The sequence below is a fragment of the Terrapene carolina genome, unplaced genomic scaffold, assembly GCF_002925995.2.
Source record: "Terrapene carolina triunguis isolate 2854851 unplaced genomic scaffold, T_m_triunguis-2.0 Scaffold113, whole genome shotgun sequence".
NCBI lineage: Eukaryota > Metazoa > Chordata > Testudines > Emydidae > Terrapene > Terrapene triunguis.
The window spans coordinates 13,966,355-13,991,856 of NW_020664464.1; the positions used below are offsets into that span (position 1 = coordinate 13,966,355).

General features: G+C 40.8%; 1 protein-coding gene across 7 annotated transcripts in view; it reads right to left on the reverse strand.

The window, feature by feature from the left end:
- Nucleotides 1-738: 738 nt before the first annotated feature.
- TJP2 (tight junction protein 2) overlaps nucleotides 739-25,502 on the reverse strand; it is a 91,035-nt gene continuing 66,271 nt past the window's right edge. For 6 of the 7 annotated variants that reach the window (XM_026652381.1, XM_026652380.1, XM_026652377.2 and 3 more), the window contains 20 exons: nucleotides 24,897-24,999; nucleotides 23,445-24,084; nucleotides 21,624-21,727; nucleotides 21,240-21,393; nucleotides 19,922-20,033; nucleotides 19,686-19,822; nucleotides 18,669-18,735; nucleotides 16,718-16,868; nucleotides 15,150-15,258; nucleotides 13,654-13,864; nucleotides 12,147-12,334; nucleotides 10,831-10,926; nucleotides 10,635-10,714; nucleotides 7,268-7,478; nucleotides 6,686-6,786; nucleotides 6,048-6,260; nucleotides 5,571-5,681; nucleotides 4,159-4,494; nucleotides 3,476-3,561; nucleotides 739-1,655 (listed from right to left, as the gene is read on the reverse strand). In XM_026652381.1, coding sequence (XP_026508166.1) covers nucleotides 1,490-1,655; nucleotides 3,476-3,561; nucleotides 4,159-4,494; nucleotides 5,571-5,681; nucleotides 6,048-6,260; nucleotides 6,686-6,786; nucleotides 7,268-7,478; nucleotides 10,635-10,714; nucleotides 10,831-10,926; nucleotides 12,147-12,334; nucleotides 13,654-13,864; nucleotides 15,150-15,258; nucleotides 16,718-16,868; nucleotides 18,669-18,735; nucleotides 19,686-19,822; nucleotides 19,922-20,033; nucleotides 21,240-21,393; nucleotides 21,624-21,727; nucleotides 23,445-24,084; nucleotides 24,897-24,999 — 3,376 coding nt within the window. In that variant the 3' untranslated portion in view covers nucleotides 739-1,489. The remainder of the gene's footprint in view (nucleotides 1,656-3,475; nucleotides 3,562-4,158; nucleotides 4,495-5,570; nucleotides 5,682-6,047; nucleotides 6,261-6,685; nucleotides 6,787-7,267; nucleotides 7,479-10,634; nucleotides 10,715-10,830; nucleotides 10,927-12,146; nucleotides 12,335-13,653; nucleotides 13,865-15,149; nucleotides 15,259-16,717; nucleotides 16,869-18,668; nucleotides 18,736-19,685; nucleotides 19,823-19,921; nucleotides 20,034-21,239; nucleotides 21,394-21,623; nucleotides 21,728-23,444; nucleotides 24,085-24,896; nucleotides 25,000-25,502) is intronic. The other variant, XM_024200160.2, reaches the window with a different exon arrangement.

Consider the following 25,502-nt stretch of genomic DNA (forward strand, 5'->3'; position numbering starts at 1 on the left):
ACTAATATTTATGGATTCCTCTGCCTATAAAAAGAGGACTAAACTACATTAGAACACATAAGGGACTATAACAAATGAACGGATAGTTATGCAAGGAGCTCAGATACAATGAATGTTATAAAAGCCTAGACCAGTTCAAATCTTTAAATGGAAGAATTAATTATGCAGAAGAGTTTACTAACTCACCCTTGGCGAATTTTTTTTTCCTTCAAGTTTTGAGCTACACAGTAAACCCTCCCCCCGCAACCCACCTAAGATTGTTTTGATCTATTCCCTTAGTAAAGCAGTGAAATTCTACTGTGTGAAATGTCATGCCTAACAAAACACTATGGAACTTATATTTTGGTGGGTTTTAAATTAGACCATTTTCTATGGGTAAGTGAAAATTTTATAAAACAAGAAACTTCTCTATTATCCCTCTAAGCATTTTTTTTCTCAGTGGAGCGGAGAGAGAAATAAAATGCCCTAAGATTCAAGTGCTACATGTTTAAAGTCTCACTGTAGCACTATCTTTTTTCCAGATTCAGCATGTTGAAGATTAGGTGCTTCAGAACACTAAGCAAAACCAATAGGGGCTATATCTGCTTCCGATGACATCAACAGCAAACCTTCCCTGATTTCAATAGTGCAAGACTAGGGCCAAAACAAACAAGCACCTTAAATGCAATAGTTAATAAAAATGTACAAGGCGTTACCAAAATATTTACTTCTTGAAATAAAAAAGATAGGTGTGAGATGTCTGTCTAGAATATATCCATTTATTATTTTGTGGTCCATATCAATTTAAAGACATAATTAATTGAATTTCTACATCATTTTCTCAATTTCAACCCTTCCTGGCCTCATACCAGCTAGTCTGGTACACACCTTTCCCCTGTACAGTCAATATTTATGAAAAGCAGTATACCGATCTATTAGCTTAGAAAAATAACATGTCGGGGAAATTATAGCCATGAAACGGATACAAAAGTTAGGCAACAGAGTAAAACACCCTTTAGTAAATTATGGCTTTGAACAAGTATCAGATATCAATATGAACAATTTAAGACACTTCTTGTTAAAGGCACTTATAGTTCTTTTTTGAATTTAGTTCTCTTGCATTAAAAAGTGTTATGTCTTTGATCACATTTTCATAACAGCGGAACAGTCTAAAAAAGCAGTTTTAAGTAAGAGAAAAAAGTTTAAAGTTTTTTAACGAACGTTAAACTATGAAAATACCAAGAATTAATACAAGCTTTCAAATGGGTATTGGTCCTTATAAAACAGGCAACAACATTCAGGCAAAAGTGATTTCTTTTCTTAGATACTCAAAACAAATAGTCTCAAAAAGTAAGTCCTCCAGTTCCAGTGTGTGGATATGTCCAAGTTCACGTAGACCACCCTATGACCTCCAACAAAAATATAACTTTATAAACTAACCAGAACTCCATTTTGGCTGTTGAAGGAAAAGAGTCTCAAAAGAGCATTATGGATGCATATGCTAGTGAGTCTATAATTCTGTGTCCCTATATCTGGATGGCTGTCCGTAATATCCGCGCTTGGAGTTGTCTGATAGCTGCCGACGGTAGTCTTCCTCCTCTGCGTCACTGCCATAACTTCCTCGATTTTCTAGGTAAGGCCTGGCAGGGGGTTTCTGAGGCTCTGGAGGTCTGGAACTAGCACAGCAAAAAACAAGAGTAAAGATGTCAGCAATTTCTGGTCTGAAAAGTGGAAGAACACAAACCTGTAAACAACTGCAAACAATTCACTAAGATATGAGGACATGCCAATTATATGCTAGCAAGGCTAACCATGACCCTGTCCTTCAGCACTCTGCACACCACTACTCCCTTCTCCCCTCCGCCACCGCTCTCTCTGTTACTCCACTCCGTTACTTTCCATACTGACTACTTGGTGTCCTTCCTCTCTTGCCTTCACGCTGGTTCATATCTTCGAACAGCCTTCTACTCCTTGCCTGAAGGCTTCCTATATTGATCTCACCACTGAAGAGGTATCTACTCCTCCACAGACCTCATGAACATTTCTAAAAGTTAGATGGTAAGCCCTTTTATACAGGGGACTAGTGTTAAGTGGTTTGAAAAAAGCTGTATAGGTTATAAAGCTAATTATTTATATAGAATATAAACAGCGCTGCACAGCACATGTAATAATTCTCTACATAGGAAAGGAGGGGGATTTCACTGATTTTCAGCAGCTATCATTCTAGACTCCATACTGAGCACTGGCAAGAGGAAGCATTTCCCCCCCTCCCCCCACATTCTTTTAAGATCCTGAATGACTTAGAATAAAGCAACGATGCTGTTTAATAGTGTTGATTTAGCCAATTTAATTACACTTCCTACGAACACTCATTCTAAATTGTCAGTTGCTTGTTTCTTTTATCTTCATATTTGGTTAAACTAAATATTTTACTCCTCCCTAAAAACCCCACTACAGATGCCATAAGCTTACAATTCCTATAGCTTTGCAATAATAAATTCATCAGGGAAATGCTGCAGTGACTGTTTTGGGGCCTTCCCAATTTGATTATACTTTAATCCACCAAAGGAGCTGACTGTAAAAAAAATAAAAAAAGAAAAGAAAAACCTCACAACTCATTAGGCCTTCCCTGTCCCCAAAGGAGTTACAAATGAGAAGGGTGAGAGAACTAGAACATTTCCAAATGAAAATCAAAACAGATCCTTCAAATTGTTTGTTGCAAGGTTTTGCTTAGGCCACTGTCCAAGTCATACTAGTGAATAAGCATAGTAGAGTGGGTAAGGCACCAAGACTGGATATCTGGGAACTAATCCATAACTCACCAGACTCAATGGAAACACACTCATTAACATCAGTGAACTTTGGATCAGGCCCATGGTGGTTCTCCTGACTCCGTAGTGACTCACTGTCTCCCATTGGGCAAGTAACTTAACACCATTTTCCTCACCCATAAAATGCATATAATAATGGACTGTGTAAAATCAGACTTTACCACCCTTACTGATGTTGAGTACGACCTTATACCCCAAGTAGTCCCACTGTAAGCTGTGAAACTTGTCAAATCACTTTCAAATATTGATTAGTATAACACAACAACAATCCAATCTCGGACACATAAGGGAACGCCTTGAAGGGTTGAAGTACAAGTGATCTTGTGTGTACATCTAATTATGAGACACAAAATGAACTGGCACCACGAATCTCTTAGTAATATACAATATCTGTGAAATTCTCTCTGAGTAATTCAAGTGCAGTAGTATGGACCAGTCTGAAAAAGAGAGATAAAGAAAAGATTCTGAAAGGAAGGCCTTGCAGAAGCGACTACTGTCAAGGCAGGTCAGCCCTACAGCTTCTCATCTTTGACACCGTGTAAATTTCAGGAATCATTGGTAGTGTCAGGGCACTACTTGCATGAGTAAGAGCTGCATAATTAAGTTGCTCTTGCTGGTGTAGTAAATATAAACCAGAGGAGTATTTTCAAGTGGATCTGTCTTACCTCATGGGTTGGGGCCAGTTCTGGTCTGGCTTCTGTGTTTTGATTGGGACAGCATAGATATCTGGGTGTTTCTGGGCTATTTCCAGCTTTAAAAAGAGCAGAAGAAAAAAAAATATGCCTTTCAGTTTATACAGTCAGGAGATCTGAGACTGAGCAATGTAGCTCAGTTTCTCTGTAAAGGAATTAAAATACAAATGGATGATTGGTCTTATTTCCTGCTCCCACATTGAGATAGTTTTTAATTTAAAGTAAAACACTGTACTGCCAAAATAACAGAAATAAAAAAAGAACAAAGCCATTAACCTATAGTAGCTACTATAGGAAACCTCTTCATAGAACATATTTTATATCCCTTATCCTCCCTACCTACTCCTCCCCAAAATATATATATATATATAAAATTAATCTCTCTCCTCTCTCTCTCTCTCTCTCTCTATATATATATATATATTTAAATATAGGAATAATGAGATGTCGAGGGCAATTTTGATTCCTAAGGTGTATGCTCACTGCTGGTTGGTATAATGGTAGGTTGGAAGGAGAGGGAGAAATGTGCTACTGTTTTTGTTTTTAATGATATTTTAAATTCAATATTGAGGGTGCTTATAGCACAGAATGTGTGTTTCTATTATTATATCTAAACAAATATACAGGACAGACTGAAAAAGTAGGTTACTACCTACCCTGGCATTCTGTGCCTCTTGTAGCTCCTGTATTCTTTGCAACCTTGCCTTGTGATCCATCTTCTCAAATATTTTAACTTTCCCCAGTACAGATTTTGGAGCACTCTCTCGTCCATCTACATCTTCCTCTGCCTTTTCCTCCTCCTCTGCGGCTGAAACTGCTGGCTGAGATGTCTTCAGTATAGGACGCCCAAAGGCAGGTTTCACAGAAACAGGAGGTGCTGCTGCCTTGGATACTACAGCTGAAGTCTCATTGCTGACAGTGCTAGAGCTATTTGGTTTGGAGTCATAGTTCTTGGGAAAGTCATATACATCCTCTTTGTTTTGTAGTTTACCCTATAGGTATTAAGAACACACTGAAGTTTACACATAGCAGCAACTTCAGCATCTTTAGATAAATATTTTCATTTGAAATTGGTTATATTGCTTGTGCATTTTTGTATTGCCCATCTTTGTTCATAAGGGATCAGAGCACTGAGTATTTAAGTATATAGGAGCTTGGTCACTGACTTGAATAGGGACAAAGTCTTACATTGTATGCAGTGTTATAATGAGCAGTAAAATCTGACCAGTCTATTTAATTCTTAAAAGATTTCTGGAAGGAAAAGAGAAAGAACAGGAAGAACCAGAGCAAGAGGTTTTTCTGGATTATATGGAGAATATTCTTCCGAGCTGAAACTATTACACAGGACACACGCCTATTCTCCCTGCAATCATCATTTCACTTACATGTACTGCTACCCAGCCCAAACTCTATTGCCAAGGCATATTTGAAAGGATGGTTGTTTAACTGTCTAGTAAGTGTATTTTGCGCAATGCAGACCAATGTTGGTGTCCACCTCCATGAAGAAAGTCAGAGGAGAACACAGGATTTCATTAATAGCTGCAACACCTTTCTTGAAGTGACCCTGGAGCACAGTTCGGCACTACTACTTAAAAGGTAAAAATAAAAAAGCCAAGAGGATTTCCTGCCATTCCACTGCCATTCTGAACCAGCTCCCAGCAGAGAGCTTATTAAAATCAAGAAGGAGTGTGTCTGAACTTCTCCTCAGCTGAGACATTCAGGAAGATCTTTGTTTTGGGCTTGGTAAGGGAGCAAGAGTGCCGGAATTCCCCCGGGGAAGAGATCAGGAGAGAAATGGGTAGTTTTCCAGCTAGTCACCAAACCCTCTAATGAAACACATGGTACCACTTCTAAATCTCAAGCATTCCCTTCCCAACCAGCTGCCAAGCTCTTTCGACAGCTCACAATCCTCTTCTTTGTCAATTCCCCTTCCTTCCTCTTCCCAAATTGCATTTTAGCTTCCAACAGCAGGTTACCCTAATAGAAGAAACATAGCCCACGATGTACAGCACCAGGTGGGTTCTTTAGAAAGATGAACTCTATCTTCAAATTGATTTCCACAAATTACCTTCGGTGGCTCGGGCTTGAATGCTGGAGGTGGGCTGGGATCTCTAAGTATCTCTCTGCTACCAGCCCTTCTCATTTGAGCTTTTGGTTCTGGGCTGGGTTTTCTTATACTCTACAAAAATATAAGAAGTTAATCACAAGAATATTCAAGTAATTCTTGACTTGTTTTAATCCTAGCCTTGTGGGCCAATTACCAGTAGTCACATGACTGGCAATGACATGACTACTATCACTGTAAAAGTGAACATCTGCACTCCAGGTGACACTATCAATGAAACTAGAGAGTTAGGGAAGCAGCTTAACTTTTATGCTAGAATTAATATGACTTTATAATTTTGTACCGGAGCTAGCATAATGCTGCAGCTGTAATCATACTTTTCTCAGGCACCAATTACAAGGGACATTTTCTATTACCATTTTACGACACACATGACTTTCAGGAAGTCACTGTCTTGCCAACACAGTCCCAATATCTTACCTCCTCATGCTGCACAGGCTCAGAAGATCGACTAATAGAGGAAACACTTGGTTCATCTGATGGCTCATCAAGCTCATTGTCCGTGTATGCACCTCCTTCTCCATCTGTGTCTTCCAAGTCACTGATCAAGCGGCTGTCACAGCTCAGGTAGTCAGCACCCATAGCTGTTAGGTATGACATGCGATCTTCCATGTCGTCATCCATTCCTTCCATCTATAAAAGTGGAAGGATTAGATTTGACTTCATCCCCCATTTTAGTTTGCAGTAACATTTATGGTACACAACACCTAAGAAACAGAAGCACATTAAACTGCAAGAATTCTGGGTCTCCCAGGAACATGAAAATAGCTCCAATAAAAAATTAATATGTATGCCCTAGCAGCAGCTATACGCCTTGGTTTTAATAACAGGAGCAACATGATAAAGTTATAAAAAAAAAAAAAGAAACTTTTATCCTGTACTATTTTTTCTCTCTTAGTTACCCACTGCAAAGATTTCAGATTAGTATAACTTTTCAATATATACATGTGTTCAGTATTTAGGGTGATGAGTTTGCCATCTGACCACTTTGAAGGGGAATTATTCCCAGAACAGAAAAACAATTTAGCATGTACAGTATGAGCTGTTTGACCACATACCTTTCCTTCCGACACCCATACTGCTTCAACTTGCTGTTGCTGAATTATATCTTTGAGGCTGCCGTACCAGCTATCATTGGCTGAATTCAAATTGATGGTAGCTGTAGACATTTAAAAAAATATATGCATTAGTGTTTTCATATATTTTTTCTATTCATTCTAAAATCTCAGTGCACCTACTTTATCCAATCTTTTCCATGTGACAAGGTTTTGGGTAATGCAAGAAAATCATATGGTCATTTTTACTAGACCACTTTCTAAAGGACAATGTTTGCACTTTTGTTGGCTTGGGGGGGAGGGGGAGGGAATGCTGAATAAATGCCAGCCCTTTCATTATTCACTTTTTTTCAGAAATAGTTTTATTACAGTAGTAAAGTTCAATATGAACATTTCTTTATAATGAAATACATCAAGATAGTGAACTCCTAATTGCCTAGGAAGGGTTTTCACATGACCACAGGTTACTGTACAAGATGATCTCTTACTCTGAACAGTATTAATTTAGTTTCTCAAACACACACATTCTTTCTCCTACATCCACCACTCTTTTGGAAAAGGAATTAGAGACAGATTCTTGCTTACCTGTAAAAAGATAGGAGCAAGTCTTCTTCAGCTTATTTGCTTGATCGTAAAGCTTCCGGGAACTCTTGTTAGATGTGGGACTTAGCCTTTGTCTCATAGTTTTCACACCCTGTTTACTGTCTGGGTTGAAGAAGACTACAATTGGGAACCACTGGGTATAGTTCAACAGATCCACCGCTTTAGGAGTCACATCCAACAAAGCATGTTTATTCTGTTAACAAGAAGAGGATATGAAGATAATGGAAAACCTCCTGCTGGGGAGATGGTGCAGATGGTCTGACATTATTAGAATTACTAAAGCTGTAGAGCACAACCGGAATGTTGTCTGGTTGTTATTTGAATACACAACCGGAATGTTGTCTGGTAAAAAGCCTTTATTAGCAGCAAGGCCCAAGTCAGTGCTGTAGTTGGAAAACAAAAGAGCTGAGAAAACAAAAAGGCCAGTTATGGCCCTCCCAACCAGGGCCATACCTGGCCCAAATCTCCCCAAAATCCCACCACATGCTGGGACTACAACGGGCATCTTCCCCTCGCCTTTCACCTACATTTTTTGGACATTCAAATAAAACAGTATATGAACATGGTATTTAATATTGGGCAATTAAATGTAGCAGAGAAAGGTATAACACAATCCAATGGCTGAAAGTTAAAGCTAAATACATTCAGACTGGATATAAGATATACCTTTTTAACAATGAGAGTAATTAACCACTGGAACAATTTACCAAGGGTCATGGTGGATTCTCCATCACTGACCATTTTTAAATCAAGATTAGAAACATCCAAAAGATCTGATATTTTGTGGAAGTTCTATGGCCTGCATAAGACAGGAAGTCAGTCTAGATAATCACAGTGGTCCCTTCAGTCCTTGGAATCTATGACTCAGATACAAATATACTAACTCTGACATTGTGTGCACCTTTCGTACTCTGTTTCCCATTTCTTTATTCCCTTCACACTTGTTTTCATTATCTTCCTTTTATTTGCATAGAGATTGTGAGGTTGTGCAGTCTACATGGTTTTATAAAAATATAATGTAACTGGAATATGCTTCATGCAAAAGGTCTCTTGTAAGGTATCCTTACAAAGCTTATAATCTACTGAGTGTGATCATCCTATTTGTATAAATGTACCACTCTTGTACCTAAAACTAGAAATATGAAATATAACTCTGAGGGCCTATTGTAATTATGCAACGTGTGGGCCATTAATGGTGGTTTGGAATCTTAATGGTTCCCATCAACCAGGACAATTGACTGGGGCTCTGTTTGTAAGCAAGCCTTCCTGTGAGTCAGGCTGGGAGGAATGAAGGCTTGGGGTCTTACAGTGACATGTGATCATGTCACATGAACTGGAATCCATCTTTAACCTGGTGCTTTTCTAGTGGGGGGGGGAGGGTGGAAACCCAGAGAGAGACAAAGGATTCCCGCCTTATGCAAAAGATATATAAAGGGGTGGAACAGAACAAAGAGGGAGAGGAGCCATCATGAAGAATCCCCTAGCTACCACCTGAGCTAGAACAAGGGCTGTACCAGGGAAAGAATTGTGCCCAGGCCTGGAAGGTGTCCAGTCTGAGGAAAAAACTTACTGAAGCATCTCTGAGGGTGAGATTATCTGTATTCAGTTTGATTAGACATAGATTTGCGCATTTTATTTTATTTTGCTCGGTGACTTTGTTCTGTCTGTTACTACTTGGAACCACTTAAATCCTATTTTCTGTATTTAATAAAATCACTTTTTACTTATTAATTAACTCAGAGTACGTATTAATACCTGGGGGAGCAAACAACTGTGCATATCTATCAGTGTTATAGCGGGCAAACAATTTATGAGTTTACCCTGTATAAGCTTTATACAGGGTAAAACTGATTGATTTGGGTTTAGACCCCATTGGGAGTTGGGCATCGGAGTGTTAAAGACAGGAACACTTCTGTTAGCTGCTTTCAGGTAAACCTGCAGCTTTGGGGCAAGTAATTCAGACCCTGGGTCTGTGTTGGAGCAGATGGGAGTGTCTGGCTCAACAAGACAGGGTGCTGGAGTCCTGAGCTGGCAGGGAAAGCAGGGATAGAAGTAGTCTTGGCACATAGGGGGGCCGCTCCCAAGGGGGTTTCTGTGATCCAACCTGTCAGAGATTTTCTTTTCTTTCCCCACCCTCCCCATCTCTTTAGTGTGCCCCTGCCCACTCATCATCTTCCCTCACCAGAATTATTTTCCCAGTCTTTGGGCTGCTATTCATGTTGAGTGAGTAGCCAGGACACAGCTCACATTTTCTGCTGATTAGAGCCTCATACCTATACTGCCAAAATTTAAAGCAAATATCCTCCGTAGGCCACATCCCATGGAAACTACACTCTGGGAAAGGCTTCTGGGGTGAAATCCTGGCCCTACTTAAGTCAATGGGAGTTTTGCCATAGACTTCAATGGGGTCACGTTTTCACCTCAGCACATATTTCTTTTGCCTACAGGGGTTCTCTCTCCCTCAGGCGTCCTGGTTGCCATCCCTGGACTCTTGAGCTCCAGTGGTAATCTTTAAAAAGTCAGCATTTGCTGACATTTCACACAGTTACCATAGCTATTTCAAATACATAGGTAGTAACTGTTGTCAAATATTGACTTTGTAATGGCCATGACTGCAGTTGGAGCTTAGGATGAAGGTAAAGGTGGCCCTGGCAGTTATAGGGTATGTCTCCACCACAAACCAAGATATAAGTGTATTGCATACCCACCTTTAGCTTTAATCCAGTTGGCATGGCTAACAACAGTTGCGAACACGTGGCGGCACAGACTTTATCCGGGACTATCAACTCATGTACATAACCAGAGTCCTCAGCAGGTTTGTACTGGGGCCGTCACATCTTCACTACTCTTGTTACCCATTCTAGCTAGGTTAAAGCTAGCGTGAAAATGCCTACCTGTTCTACAATTACACTTCACTTGCGGTGTAGATGTACCTATAGATACAGTAGAGCCAGGAGGACATTCTGGAACATTCCAGCTCTGTTCAAGCACTGGATCCTGGTGTGGTTTAAACTTAGGCAAGTCCACAAATAGCTTTTTTAAAAATCTGAACATTTTAATTGGATTAATATGGGGCCAAATTCATGGCTAACATAAGTGGGCTCATTTCTAATGTTGTCTCTGAAGTACACATTCACAGGAAATTAATGAAATGAGAAAAAACAAAAATCAAGTAAGACTGGTGATCCAGTTTCCCCACAGTTCCAGCTTAATTTCAAATGCACATTAACACATTTATTTTCTTGCATATTAATATGTTAGAATTCTTTCTCCAAGTTTTTAGGAACAAAATAAACAAACAAACAATCTGCTTTTGATAGCAAACGTTTTTCAAACAGAAATACTTTACCTGCTCAATAATTTGCCTCACAGTGTTCAAACGCACCACACCAGTTGATTTCTCTGAACCTGCATCTTTGGGTTCTGTCTCTGCAATGATAACAGATTTTTTTTTTCAGTTGTGAAATGAGTGTTCAAATTACCCTTCCCCCAAAATTCAATGCTGAAGAGCCAAACTGCTGAAGAAAAAGTAATGAATGACTTACTGGCAGTTTGATACAGATCAGGCAAGTCATTTGACAGCTTTTCCATCGCTAGATCTGCAATGGGGCCAAATATCACCACAGGTCTCTTAAAACCAGCTGAAGAAAAAAATATTTAGACAGAAGGTCTTTACATATAAAATCACCAGGGCAATACGTATTGAAACAAACATGCAGAAAAGGTTCAATTTAATCTTTAAGACTAATATCTTGGAAGTATCTAAGCTCCATATTATATATTACACCCACACACACCCACCCACCCACCCCTACCTTTTGGTTCCCAGTGATTCATGCAGGACCCTTCCTAATGCGAAAGGACTTCATGTATGACTTACCAATGGGGAAAAGTGAGTCATTCACCACCCCCCGCACACACAATTATAAAAAGTTAGAAGGGAGAAGAATGAAAAAAAGAAAAGCGTAGATAGTCCTTCACATTATTCAGAATCAAGAACAGCTGAGATGATTCTGCCATTTGAGCACGTATAGTACAATTTCACTAGTCTGCCCTGCAGACTGCCCTCGAAGCCACACTAAATGCCGTGAGACTACTCTTATGATTAAAGTTACAAACATGCTTAAGCATTTGCAGGATCAGAGCACTTTACAGTGGCAAAGAGATGAGAGAGTGTTATTATTCTGAGGCCAACGCAAGTAACATAATGGTCCTTGTAAGCCAGTGGGAGAAGGCCATATTGTGCTCGGTGACCCCTGAAAGTGTTTTTACTACTTTTTGTTCCTGTTAGCACAGTAGAACCAAAACAGCACAGGAGAATGGAAACTATCCTGACTCATGCAACATCAGGGGAATTATTACGGGGACAAAAATTCTTCCCTCTGTTACATCTAGGCAACTCTATTAATAAAGGCAATGGGATTACACCAGTGTAACTGAGGGTTGGATTTGCCCTAAAGAATCATTATTACAGGTGTCTATGAATAAGCCAGAAAGAACACAGCTAAACTTTCATATCCCAGGTTATGTTTGCAAAGCTGGCCAAAACATACCAAAACCAGAACGCATCTGTTTACTTGTGAAGTGAGCAAATTTGATGTAGAAGTAAAGAAGAGACAAACATGGACTTCCAAGAAGCAGTGTTTGCAGTGACACTTTTTAGAGCAGAGAACAGCTGCACTCAGAAGTTAGAATCTTGACCAGGAGAATAGCATGTTACCACTTTCTGTTATACTTTACATTTAGCCTAGAGCCCAAGATGGGTGGTGACACTTATTAAGTTGCCACATAAATGACAGTAAAACTTGGGCAATAACAGCAAGCTGTGAATAGGTGCTCAGTTCTGTAAAGTTTCACTCACCCTCTCGCAGCAGAACTCGCTCGTAGGCTGGGAACTTTGTGCTAACAGATGCAATCGCTGTCAGATCTTCACGACTCTTTCTCAGATTCTTTTTCATTCCAGATCGTTGGCCACGCGTTCTCCAGAAATCTGCCCTGTCACTCGAGCCATCTCTTTGGGCATTCTGAACACTGGCCATCTGGTCAGCTCTGAAAGGAACAGCATGGAATCCATTTGAAAAATGCAATCAAAGGGAAAACATGCCACACTAAAGGAAGAAGCTCAGCAGAATCCAGGATATGAATTTGTAAATACAGTGGACAACTCGGCAGGTAGGCAATCTGTGGAGGGGCATCCAGGGACTCTTGCCATGAAGCAGGCAAAATTAATATCAGAGATGCTCTGACTTGCCTCAGCAGCAAGGTTTATTGTGCATGAATCAATCCTCTAGCTGCTAAGGCAAATGACAAACGTAATGTATGCCAAGTAGCTGCTCAAGGAAAAGGTGGTGTATGTGGAGATGGAAAGAGAGGAAGCAACCCATCATGAAATGATGGGCAAATTGCCTAACGACCACCTCCTGTTCTCCATCATCTCTTCCTCAGATATCTTAAATTGAGTCCAAAAGGTAAAGCCCCCTTGGTCAGATCAGCATAACAAGGAATAGACTAAGGTGCACCACATAGGAAAGGAAAACCAAGCAGGACAGCATGGAAGTACATTGTAAAGTCACTTTAAAAGTAACTTTAGGAACTTTTGTATAGGAGAATTGAAGATTTTTTCTTAAAATAAAACTGCGACTATATTGAAAGTTATATCACTTAGATACGACTTTGCTGCACTCTGAAATTCTTCATTAAAAGCACATCAGATAACCAATCACTTTTTAAAATATGTCTGAATTAACTGGGTTTGTAAAAGCAAATTTAGCAAAAAAATTCCCACAACAATACAGTCACCCTTAGTACTTCAAAGAATACAATTAAAATTGTCAAGTCACGAAAACACACTTTCCCTAAGAACATGCAGCATACAGAAAAGTATTAGAGGCTTTTTCCACAACACTTATCGCTGTAATACCGGAGTGCCTCACATATGCTATTTAATTTATCTTACCCTCTCCTCTCTCATTTGAGGTAAGAAAGTATTATTCCCATTTTTCAGATGGAGAACTAAGGCATGGAAAAAGTACACACCTAGTGCAAGATCTCATAGGAAGTCTACAGCAGAGCTGGGATTAGAACCCAGATCTCACAAGTCTGAGTGCAGTATCTTCGCTACAAGGCCATCTTTGCTCAGCTGTTACCGAATAATTCCATAGTTTTAAAAGTTGATTTTACACACACTATTGTTATGAATGTGATCGCTTGAACATGGACACCATCCATCCCTCTTTTCCCCTCCTTCCTCTCCCAAATGGGTTATACAAATGGTGAATAGGGTGAGAATAAAAAGTAGGTGTGTGTGTGTGTGGGGGGGGGGATCTCTTATTTTAAACATTGGGTGGGCAGGTGGGAAATCAATGTACCTGCTTTTATTTGGAATGATGCCCTTTTCCAGTTCATTTCCAATTCTCACAGCCAGCCAGTTACCCAGTTTGCCATCGTACAGTGTATCAACTACTCGGAAGATCTCCCCTCTGGTGAATGCTAAACTCTGTGGAGATTCCTTCTCGCATTCAAAGTGACTCCTTATGAAAAATGAATCCCCTCTGCCACAGGCCATTATGTCTCTATACACTGAAAGACAAGACATGACATCATTTAGTTTAACTTTGCTAAATAGATGTCCTATACCTTGCTGTGACAGTCTTCTATGGGTGGTGTTTTACTCACCTGCACTTCAAGCCTAAAACCTTAAATACTGTAAGTTAGTGAAGGAGAGATTAAGCTGTTATTCTAGTCTAAAAACTTTGAAATTTCTCCTCTTCATCCCCAGGGTGGGAAAGAAAAGGTGAACTGGCATGTTCCCTATGCCTGCCCACCCTTTTATTCCCTAAAATCTCCCCCACCTCCCGCCCTTCATTCCATCTGATTCGTTCTGGAAGTTGTCAACATCATTGCTTTAGTCAGCCAATGGAAGTAGGGTGACCAGATGAGGGGAAGAAAATATTGGGACACATGGGGGGTGGGGGGGCCGAGTCCTGCCGGCTAGCAAAAAAACAACAACAGTGCTGCCGGCGGATATTGGGACAAATTGCATCCCGACCGATCTTTGGGACAGACACTGAAATATCGGGACGGTCCTGATTTTATCGGGATGTCTGGCCACCCTAAATGGAAGTGAGAGGTGCGTTGTACTGCAGAGCAACACAAAACTGTTTTCCCTGCCTCAGGGTTTGCATCCATAGCATTCCCAACCACTGCCAGCACAGGGAACTGGATATTTGAACTGATTCTTCATGCAGTCCTGTCAGCTTTCCCAGCTCTCTCCCTATATTTCCAATTTTAAAAATATTTGTATATTACTAAGTGTTCTAGCACATACACATGCGCGCGCACACACACACACATAGTAATATCTAAAACCAAACAAACATTTGTATTTTCTTATTGCCTCATGGATAAAAGCCCTGCATTGCTGATATCTGACAACAATCCCCCTACAGATCCCATGGCTGAAGGGGAAGGCAGCAAGGAGCAGCATCTTGGCCGCCCAAGCTACTGGGCATGGGGGACAAGAACTAAATGGCGGAGGTTCAGAGCTAGCAAGAGGTGCGTATTACAGGCTGGGTGGATGAGTAGAGCAGGGCTCTTCTTTGACCAGCTGAACGGTGAAGCGGCCAGCCCACCTCTCCCCCTCCACATGTCCAGGATGGGAGTCAGCTGGACACAACAGCAATAATTTTCTACAATACTTAAAATGAGGGCAATTAAAAAGTGTTTTGAAAAGTGAGAAATGAGAAAGAGCATCTGTGATGTCCCCAACAAAACACAGCTGAGTTGAAAGGCCTACTGTTCTTTTCAATGCCTGTCATACTGAATCATAACAAACATTGTCACACCTTTGGTGCCAGGTGCCTACCTTCATATTTGCTCTGAGCCAAAATGGTCACAGTTTCACCTTTGGGAATTTCTAACAGGTAGAGAACAGCATCCTCCCGCACAATGCCTCTAAAATCCTGCGTGTTTACCTGATGCAAAAGAAATGTTTTAGGAAAAAGTTAGTCTAATAAAGCCCTAAAAGAGGAAAGGAAAAGGCTGTTTTATTATGGTTTAAAAAAAAAAAAAAAAGTATCATCAATACAGAGGTTCATTGGCTTATGCCAATGGACATTATAGGTATGCAGAAGATGGATTACCTGTAACTACGAGTGACGTCCTGAAAGTGCCCTGCTGTTAAGGGAACTCTGTGAAGGGCTACAAAATGCCTGAACATGGGCACAGATGGCCCAGGTACATCAGAAAAGGTCCATGTCCAGGTAAGGATATATCTGTTTCCACATATTATGCTGTTCTGTAGTTAAAACCCCACGTATTCCAAGTATACTGTTGTGCTAAGTAATCAAGGAACTTCAAGTAATCTGATGCACTGGTGTGCTCCAGATGGTTATAATTCATCACAGGATTGTACCCTAGTTTCAATATCATCCAGACGCATTCTGGTCACCTAGAGTTGTGAGCACATCCCTGTGGTTGCCTCTCAATTGGACTCACCCTACCCCCTTTTCCATGTGTGTCTCGTCTGTTTATTTGGACATAGAAGTGATGTCCACTGCCTTGGACAAACTATGAGGCGCTAGGGGAAGAGCTGTACTGGAGTGCAGTGATTCCCAGTGCAAGGTCTTTGGGCCAGTCAGGGTCTATTTGCAGGAGGAAAGTTGAGAGAGAAAAATGAGACAGTGAAGGAGAATCAACGCTTCAGAAAAGGAGTTACTATTTCAAAACCTGTTCAGGCCAGCAACCAATTAGAGAAATGAAAACATGAGAAGCAGGGGACTATGGGACTGAGACAGACCCCATTGAAATCAACTTAGAATCTTTATTGACTTCAGAGTGCTTTCGGATCAGGCCCAATTGATTTAGACAGGAGAGAAAACTCAGGAGGAGGACATGATAGACAGAAAAAGGAGAGCCACAGTCTCAGAAGAGATTTTTGGGGTAGAAAAACAACAAGGAGGGAAACCTAAGGAGTTTTGATAAAATAACATCTATCACCTTTTATTCACTAAAATGTGAGCAAAGGGAGGGAGAAAATAATCAGATCATAGAGGAACAACAGCTAAACGATGCGTGGGAGAGAGGGGAAGATACTCTGGTCTCATGCTCTGTGGTCTGTTTTCTCAGCTGGAGACTGGAAGAGTCACTAGTGAGCGTATCCACTTCCATCTTTGGGCATTTGTGTTGTGTAACATTTCTACCAACTGCTTCTCCTATTGAATCTTAATAAATTTCAACAGCAGAAGTCAAAATTTAAGAATTCAGATTTAAAAAAAAAATCATGCTCTAGGAACAGTGACCTTGTCCCTAGGAATAAAGTAATATGGAATTATGGTTTTTTTCATATTGATAAAAGTAAAAAAAGCAAATCCTTTCACATGGTATCAAGGAACAAGCAGTTTTAGTTGCAGGGCTGAACATTTACACTGGTACCTTAAGAATCTGATCTCCTTCCTGTAGCCCCTCCTGGTCAGCTGAGGTGCCTTCTTGAATTCCAGCGACAAATATCCCTACATCATTCCCACCTGCCAGCCGCAGACCCACACTGTCTCCTTTCTTGAATTTTACCATCTTTGTATTAGGACTAGAGTATTCAAATGCAGAAAGAAAAAGCCAGGCCAAATATTATACATATGACACCCATCATTTGTAGGAAGTAAACTTAAGCATGCTTGCTGTCAATCCCCCTATGGTATTTATATGGCCCCATCACTGTACTGTGTGAGCATCTATCAGTCTTTCATGTATGTCTCCTCACAATACCCCTGTGAGGTAGGGTAATGCTATTATCCCTGTTGCACAGATGGGGAACTGAGGTACAGAGAGGCTAAGCGACTTGCCCAAGGCCACAGAGAAAGTCTGTGACATAACTGGGAATTGAACCCAGGTCTCCCCAGTCCTTAGCTAGAACCCTAACCACTGGGCCATCTGCCTCACATAGAGAGCTGTTTTTAAAATATACCAGTTTAAATGAATTATGAGCAATCACACTCAGATTTTTTTCTTCTCTCTACATTATGCAGAATGCAGTGTAATACTCCACCAGGTCATTAATAGGAGAGTCAGATAACATGGAAGTCTTCAGACTTTCTTTTGTTGGCAGAGTGTCAAGAATGCCCAATTGGTAAGTTGAATCAATCCTCTCTTGTTCCAAGGAGACAGCAAGTACTGGAGTAAGTTCAGCTTTTTCTCTGCCAGAAATGTTGTATGCCTGGATGACCTTCACATACTTAGAGGACACTGCCTTTCTGTTATCATTCACTCAACATACCAGTTAGAGCCTGTACCATAAATTCTCTTCAACTGAACCATAACTAAACACTGATATATCAATTTGTACCCATTATCCATATCTGCAATACACAGGACTTGACCCTGAGACAGCCTTTCAGAAGTTTATCAGGTCTCAGATCTTTAAACCCAACTCTCTACTGGAACTATGGAATAAAAAGATCTTCAATTCCCCTTCTTTAGGGATCACCCCTTCAATCCAAATCTCCAACTGATTTATTACTCTCTCCCCAACACCAGACCATTTCCCCATTTAATAATTTATGTTAAAAAAGTATCCAGGTTGTATTCCTATAAAGCACCTTAGTGATTTCAAATATTAGATTCTAGACAGTCAAAGTTCTAGAGGTCAACATTATCACATTTAACTTGAGGGTAGATTAAAAAAAATTAGGTCCTAGGTCCACAGACATTTTGTTACTGCTTTTCAGTGTGCAGATTCCACAGCTGCATACAATACACAAACTAGGGATTGAGAAGATACACATTTAGCTGCAAAAATCTCCAGCTTGTATATACACAACTGTGGAATGGGTGTGTACAAAAGCAGGCACAACACACACACACAAAACCCCCACACCCAGACCTTAGGCCTTACTTTATGATAATCCAGCCTCTAAAGTTTTATCCTATTCAAAGTTATCAATGCCCTTTTTATAGATTACATTTCTCTCTGCATATTAGATTTTTGGATATTAGAGACCATAGATTAACATAGAGGAGGAGGTCCAAGGACCATGCATAAAGATACATACCTACATTTGCAAGTGCAATTGTGTTTCTGTGTGCAAATTGCAAAGGTAGGTATTTAACTAGCAATCTGCATTTACAATCAGTCTATGAAGTCGGGGACTGAATATACAAATATAGGGGCATGCATTCTTGTGCATATACATTAGGCCTCCTTTTTTAAAACTAAGTTCATCCTAAATGTTGTCAGTCAGCTATTTAATACAGAACCCAAGTTACCTTTTCTTGACATAGGACTGTTTAGGGGAAAACCACTACGAATGCATGAAGAAAGCAGCCAAAGAAAACAAAAAAAGCAATATGGATAGATGGTGAGAAAAACCAGGTGTTGAAAGAAGCATACCCGTATATTGCTTCATCTTCAGGACTAGGCCGAAGAAAGGTTCTTGGGGCTACTTTTGGTTGAAATACTGTGTGTAAAAACCATAAAGTTATCTAACTGGACAAACAAGACATAAAAGAATGAAAGGTTTTTAGTTACAGGCAGCAGTTACAACAATATCATGTATGCCAGCAGAGAGTGCAGATCTGCAGCCTAATGCACAGGGCACTGACTGCAGTGTCCAAAAGTAAAAAGTAACTAAAGAACAAATGTCAAGGCAGTAAATTAACTTATGCTTTCAGGCTCATCTCCCAATCATGTAATCCTTGTCAAATGGTTTTCCCCCCCCTACAATTTTCTTTTTGTCAGGAAACTGTTATTCAATCTTTTGCTCCAATTGTCCTCTTTTAAGGTCTCCCCAAAGGCCAGTCAGCCTATGCCAGCCAAGAAGGCTGGATGTGAATTCCCTCTAAGCCAATTTATGCCAACTGTCAATCAGCTGGGGAAGATGTGGATAAGAGATGCCTTCAGACCCTACCTTCCTGGGAGATAACAGAGCCAGGATTTTGTCAGTACAATTGTATAGATTCACTTCTGAGGATAAGAGCACTCAACCTACATTTAACCTTTGTGCTTTATCTTTAAGCTCTCTCCTGTCCTCTCTTTTCAATGGAATAAAGACTTGGTTATTTAGTTCTTTATTATAGATAAGAAGAATTGCAGGCTGCTCTGCACAGGAACTGCCATACCAGATCAGATCTGTGGTCCATCTAGTCTAGCATCCCATCTCTGACAGTGGCTAGTACCAGGTGAGGAAGGTGCAAGAAACCCTGTAGTAAACAATTATGGAATAATCTGGGGAGCCATAGGAAAAGTTTCTTCCTAACTCCCTCCAATTCACGTTTGGCTTAATTCCTGAAGCATGCGGGTTTATACCCCTTGGAATTCCCTTCCCCCCCCCCGCCTCTCCTCCCGCCAGCGAATGGGTTTTGTTTGGAGGAAAAAAAACATCTCAAATGGGACATTTGTAGCTCTGACCTGGCGGGTCATCTTTGTACTTTGGTTCTTTGTTTGTCTCGGTGACGATGACAGCAGCAGCTATATCACTGGTTGATTTAAAAGGTGTGGGCATCGCTCCCATCCTGGACAACCTGTTGGGTGGATCCTCTTTTGTACTTAACAAAAAGAACAACAAATTGAGAACATTGAAACAAAATTTGGTACAAATTAAAAATTTCTTCTTTAGTAAGAAAAAGAAGAGTAACACTTCCTACTTTGGCTTTTCCTTTAGTTTTTCATTGGAGGAATGAGAGTCGAAATCAGAGTGATGTAATTTTTGGTCATCTTGAGGGGAGCTTGATCGGTTTGACTCAATTTCAGAAATATCTATTGAGAGAACAGTACAGTAAGTCTGTTTAAGATATTGGTCTTCAATTTCATTGCACATTTATCCACATCTACTTACTTGCAATAATCTAGATACAAAATATGAAGTATTTATAAACTATCCCCGCTCTGGAAAAGAGATTTGAGTGTGGCTGGGGCTAGAAAGAGAAGTGACCTGCACCTCTCAGAGCTTCTGTCTCCCACAAAATATTTCAGGAAGGTTTTGTAACATCCAAAAAGAAATTCCAAGGAGCATCAAAAGCAAGTGTAAACTTTTCCCAACTATTATTAACATTCTACTGGTTTGAGCTCTCGCTAGAAAAACACACCACACAGAGGCCTATCTTTATTATTATAGAAATAAGAGAACTATAAAATGAAGAAGAGATAGTGGTTGCGAAGAACTGAAACCGAATCTTGCATAGTAAAAGATTAAATAAAAGAAAATGGCTTGTCTGTCATAGCCCTCCCCAATTTCTTCTTTGGAAGTCCAGAGGGTTCACTGTTAAACAACATGAAGCTGAGCTGTTAAATGTCCTTCAGAGAGAAAAACAATTTTCCCTGTAGCTCACAAATTCAAGCCACGACCCATTCTCAGCAGGAAAAGCTCCAAGAAGCTGCACTGAATATTCTCACACCAGAAACACACTTCCTGAATCAATTAACAGCATGTTTCCAGTGAAGCACCAGCACCCTTCCCAATGCAGGTTATGCTTAGAGGGACTATTCATATGAAAAAGATCCAGGAAGTTGCTTGGAGGAGGCTAAACTAAGCCCCCAGGACTGTTGATTCCATAATTCTGTCTCCTTCCCTGGAATGTTGGAAGGAGTGGAAGTGTCCTTAGAGTGAAATAAAACTGAGCTCATCCCACCATTGTCATGAATCGGGCCTTGCATTAAAATGACTTTCCTTCTAGCCATGGTGAGTTGGGCTTTGCTTTGTTTAGTCAACATTACTCATGAATCAGCTAGAAAGGTCACTGAAAGACACAATGCCTGCTGAGTGACTGAAGGTTCTTCCTACACCAGAGGAAAAGGGTTTGCTGCTTCTTTGTCTTTCTACAGAATAGCTGCAATATAGGTACCAATCAAATATGGTACTTGCATTACCACTCTCCTATGAGAAACCCTTTATATAAACAGCTTCACTTTCTGTTTATACAGGGAGTAGAACGGACATTGCCTTTTGGCCCTAAGACACCTCACCTTCTATTTCTGAGTCACTGTCATGCAATGAAGGGATGTTGAGCAGTGTCTGTTTTCTGTCCCTGAGGACTACCAACTGGAGTTTTCCTCGTGATTTCTCAATCAATTTTCGGGCATCAGCTAGCGACATATTCTCTGTCACTGTACCATTAATCTGTACATATAAGGCAGAAGTACTATTATAAGCAAACAATTAAGAACACAAATGGCAATAAGAAGTCATATCAAAGGTCAAATCCGCTCATCCCCTTTCCAGTGAGCAGATGTTCTAATTAGGTTTTCAAACAAAACAAAAAAACAAAACAAAACAAAAAAAACCACCTCAGCACAGAAAGAAGCATTGTAATAAATATATGCTTCAGCATGCCTTTGTCCACAACATACCTTGAGTATTATGTCTCCTTCATACAGATTACCATCTTTAGTTGCCAGGCCAGTACTGGTCATTTCTTTTATGAAAATCTGACTTCCAAGTCGGAGACCATACTCTGGAAAACGAAGAAAAAAAATCCACAGCCTGTAGTTTGGCAGAATGAGTAAGTGTTTACATCTAATAACTAGGCTGTGTACACATCAACCACAATCACATGCAACACAGCACATTATAGTAAAAGGGAATCAGGCCCCTTAAGAAGCAGAGGTAACATGGTGAGACTCAAGGACGGGACATCAGTCCTACACTGCCAACAGTCTCACATTTCACTTTTTTAATGACAGGTTTTTGTACCTAATGGGTCAGATTCTCTCCTGTGCCATATTCTGCTAGTGCAGGAGGCTGGGGAGGGCAGTGGGGGCATCTAGGGTGGCATTTATGGTTCTCCCACTCTCAAATGGTAGTGGCTCGTCATGGCACCAACTTAGGATAACTTAGCATAGCCCCGAAGAGACTTCAGTATTTGAGAAGTGGAGCCATGGTCCCTCCCCTCCCCAGATACACCCCCTACATTGGGGGATAGGGAGGGGGTTGGCTCTCTGGCTTTATGCCAGTACAGTCCCATCGCCAGTGGAGTTGTCAGCAGGACAGCTGTGGCTAGATTCCAGTACAGCTCCAGCAGCGTAGAGGGGCCAAAACCACTGTATTCTATTTTAAAAAGTAAAATATCTGTTTTGAAAGCAGCCTGTTCTAGAATTGTCAAATTAAGCTATTTTCCCATTTTCAACACCATCACATACAAAACAGGCTACTACAGCTCTGAATGGTCATGGTGTTTTTGTACCGCCTGTTAGCTACGTACAAACTTCTTAAGCAAAGTCGTTAAACAGATTTTCTCTACATGCACAGTACGTATCTCTGTGTGCATTATCTTTACATATTGGAGCATAATTTTTTTTGGTAAACTCAATGAAAGTGACCTGTCATGTGCAAAATTAATTTTTATTTAAAAAAACAAAACATAAGCCTCCCCCTTCCACCAATGCTATTAAGATAGATGCAGTGGTGTGTTCCAGATTTAGAAGAACAGGTTTGCTCCTATGGAGAGACGATTTACAATATGCCAAGTGCCCCCACGCAGTGGATTTCTATAAATCCCAGGAAAACAGGATTTATAAAGTGAAATGCTGACACAACCCAATCTAAAGTGTAGTTTTGTTGCACGACATATGTATTTTTGTGACACTATTAAAATCATCACACACACACACACACCCAGGCACCCTCCAATGTTTTGTTAAAAGTTTACTTTTTAATTACTCTAATGATGCATGAACTAGTTCTAGTTTGAACCAAACCCTGAGCTATTAGAGGTGCATGTATCAACCCATTTCACCCAAACTATACTTTTGGAAACCTCGTCTGCCTTCCACTAAAGCAAATAAGCTAAGCCAAACCAAACACTAAAAGACAGGATGCAGCAGGTTCTCTTTAATCTATAAGTGCCAGGTGTAAATTTAACCATGATCAAAGTCATGGATTCCATCAGAACTGGAAGGGTAGTGAGCTCATAGGAGGAAAGAACGAGAGTGCACAGTGACCCGGAGAGACTAGAGCAGTGGATGGTACAGGCAAGGAGGAAGTCCCATGTCCAAGGACAAAGAGTAGACGGCACCCACACACAACGGTAAGGGAGTGGAGGAGGAATGTAGGTAAGCAGTTGTACGTAGAGTATTAAAGCCACCCACCCAATAGCCAATGGAGAGAACAGCATTTTCCCCTTAAATCTATCCCTTCACCAGAAGCGTTTCCTGCCTCCCCCCCACAGCTACCTTCATTCGGTTTGCTTTTTGTTAGGAGAACACCGATAGGTCTATCCTGTTGTCCTGGGTACTCATGCTGGCGTCGTGGTTCAAGCAAGGGGCTGTGGGAATTCAGTCTGTCTCGACTATGACTCCTTGCTTCCTTGTCGTATCTAGGGTCAGGCTGATGTCTGTGACTGTAATCCCTGGGTGGGCTGTAGTCACCAGCGGCACGTTCATAGCCATCATCCCTGTCGATGCTCCTGCCCCTGCTCCGGTCTCTTCTGCGTTCTCGGTCCAAGCTTCTCTCCCTGTCGATGCTCCTGCCCCGGCTCCGGTCTCTTCTGCGTTCTCGGTCCAAGCTTCTCTCCCTGTCGATGCTCCTGCCACGACTTCCATCCCGGCTGTAGCTGCGTTCCCTGCTGTGGTCTCTGCTGTAGTTGCGCCCTCTATCTTGATCTCTTCGGTAGCTCCTATCAGGGCTGTTTCCCCAGCTTTGACTGCGACCTCCATGGCCACTATGCCAGCTCCGATCACTATAGCCACTTCGAGCACTCCTGCCATCGAACTCTGCTGGGTCATCCAGTACATCGAAAGCTCTATCATCATGGTCAAGAGAGGGGCTTCTCCTTAGAGCGGTGAGCTGCACTTTCCGTGGTCTTTTCACTACCTGTTTGTATTAAACACAAAACAAAAACAAAGAAGAGCACCTCTCTCAACATCCATTTTAAATCTTATTCCAAATGCTGAAAATCTCAAATGCTAGGTCATAAAAGCAAGAGCCTCTAAGCAACTTATTGTTCAAGAAGCTTTGTTTTCAAAACACTGTGAAGTGATAGGTTAAAATTCTATGTCGGTTGTTAGAAACATCCCTTTAGTTTCATCCATCTAAACAGAGCAAGAGTGGTTTGTTTTTTTTAAATTGCCTTAAACGGCATAAGTTGATAAAGTAATTTTTTTTAAAAGCTTCTAAAAACTGTGCTGTGCCCAAGCAAACAATACTCTCTACTTAAGGGAGGTAAGAAACACATGCTAAGCCTGTTTAGATGTAAACTCTTTGGAAAGGGACTGTACATTGTGTGTCTTGCACAGGGCACAGCATGTTGTCTCCATCTTAATAAATAAATAAATAGGCAACAACAGAGACATTAACTGTGGTTGGTCATATGGTTAAGACACTGCACTAAGATTCAGGAGAGCTGAGCTCATTTTCCTGCTTTGCCACAGACAGGCTCCTTGTGTTACACTGGACACGTCACCTAACCCTTCCCCACTTGCTTCAGTTCTCCATCTATAAAATGGGGATAATATTCTCCTCTCCCCACATACAGTTTGGCTTTTTTATTTAAATTGCAAGCTCTAAGGCATGAAAGGTTTTACTGTGTGTATGAACTAGTGTATACACCTAGCTCAGCGGGTACTGATCTTGGTTGGGGTTATAGGTACAACTATAATGCAACGAATTAGTAATTGTTAACTTACAATGGCAGCCACTTTCCCACTTTTTCTTAACTGCTGCACTGCAAAAGAATGGGGAACATTTTCCATTGGGGTCCCATTAACCATGACCACCCGGTCATTTTCTCTACAAAAGAAGTACATGATGGGTTAGAAGGGACATCCTTTAATTTTCAAATTGAATTCCACTTTTGTTCTGAACGTCCTGTGCATTCACTAACAAAAAACAGAACACAAGCTAGTCTTAAACATCCATATTAGTTTATATAAACTGGGAGAGCTTAAATAAGGCACATGCTGAAGGCTTCTTCCAGTTTTAACAATTCATTGATTGTTGGTGGTTTTTGGTTTAAATGCCCCTATGTGTGATTGATTGATGTGCTGATTCCAGGATCGACAATAACTTACAAGACAAGGTGGGTGAGGTAATATCTTTTATTGGACCAACTTCTGTTGGTGAGAGAGACAAGTTTTTGAGCTACACAGAGCTCTTTTTGAGGTCTGGGATGGGTACTCAGGCTGTCACAGCTAAATATAAGGTGGAACAGATTGGTTAGCATAAGCATATACAGGCGAGTCTCATCTTACGCGGGGGTTCCATTCCGCGGTTAGCGCATAAAGCGAAAACCG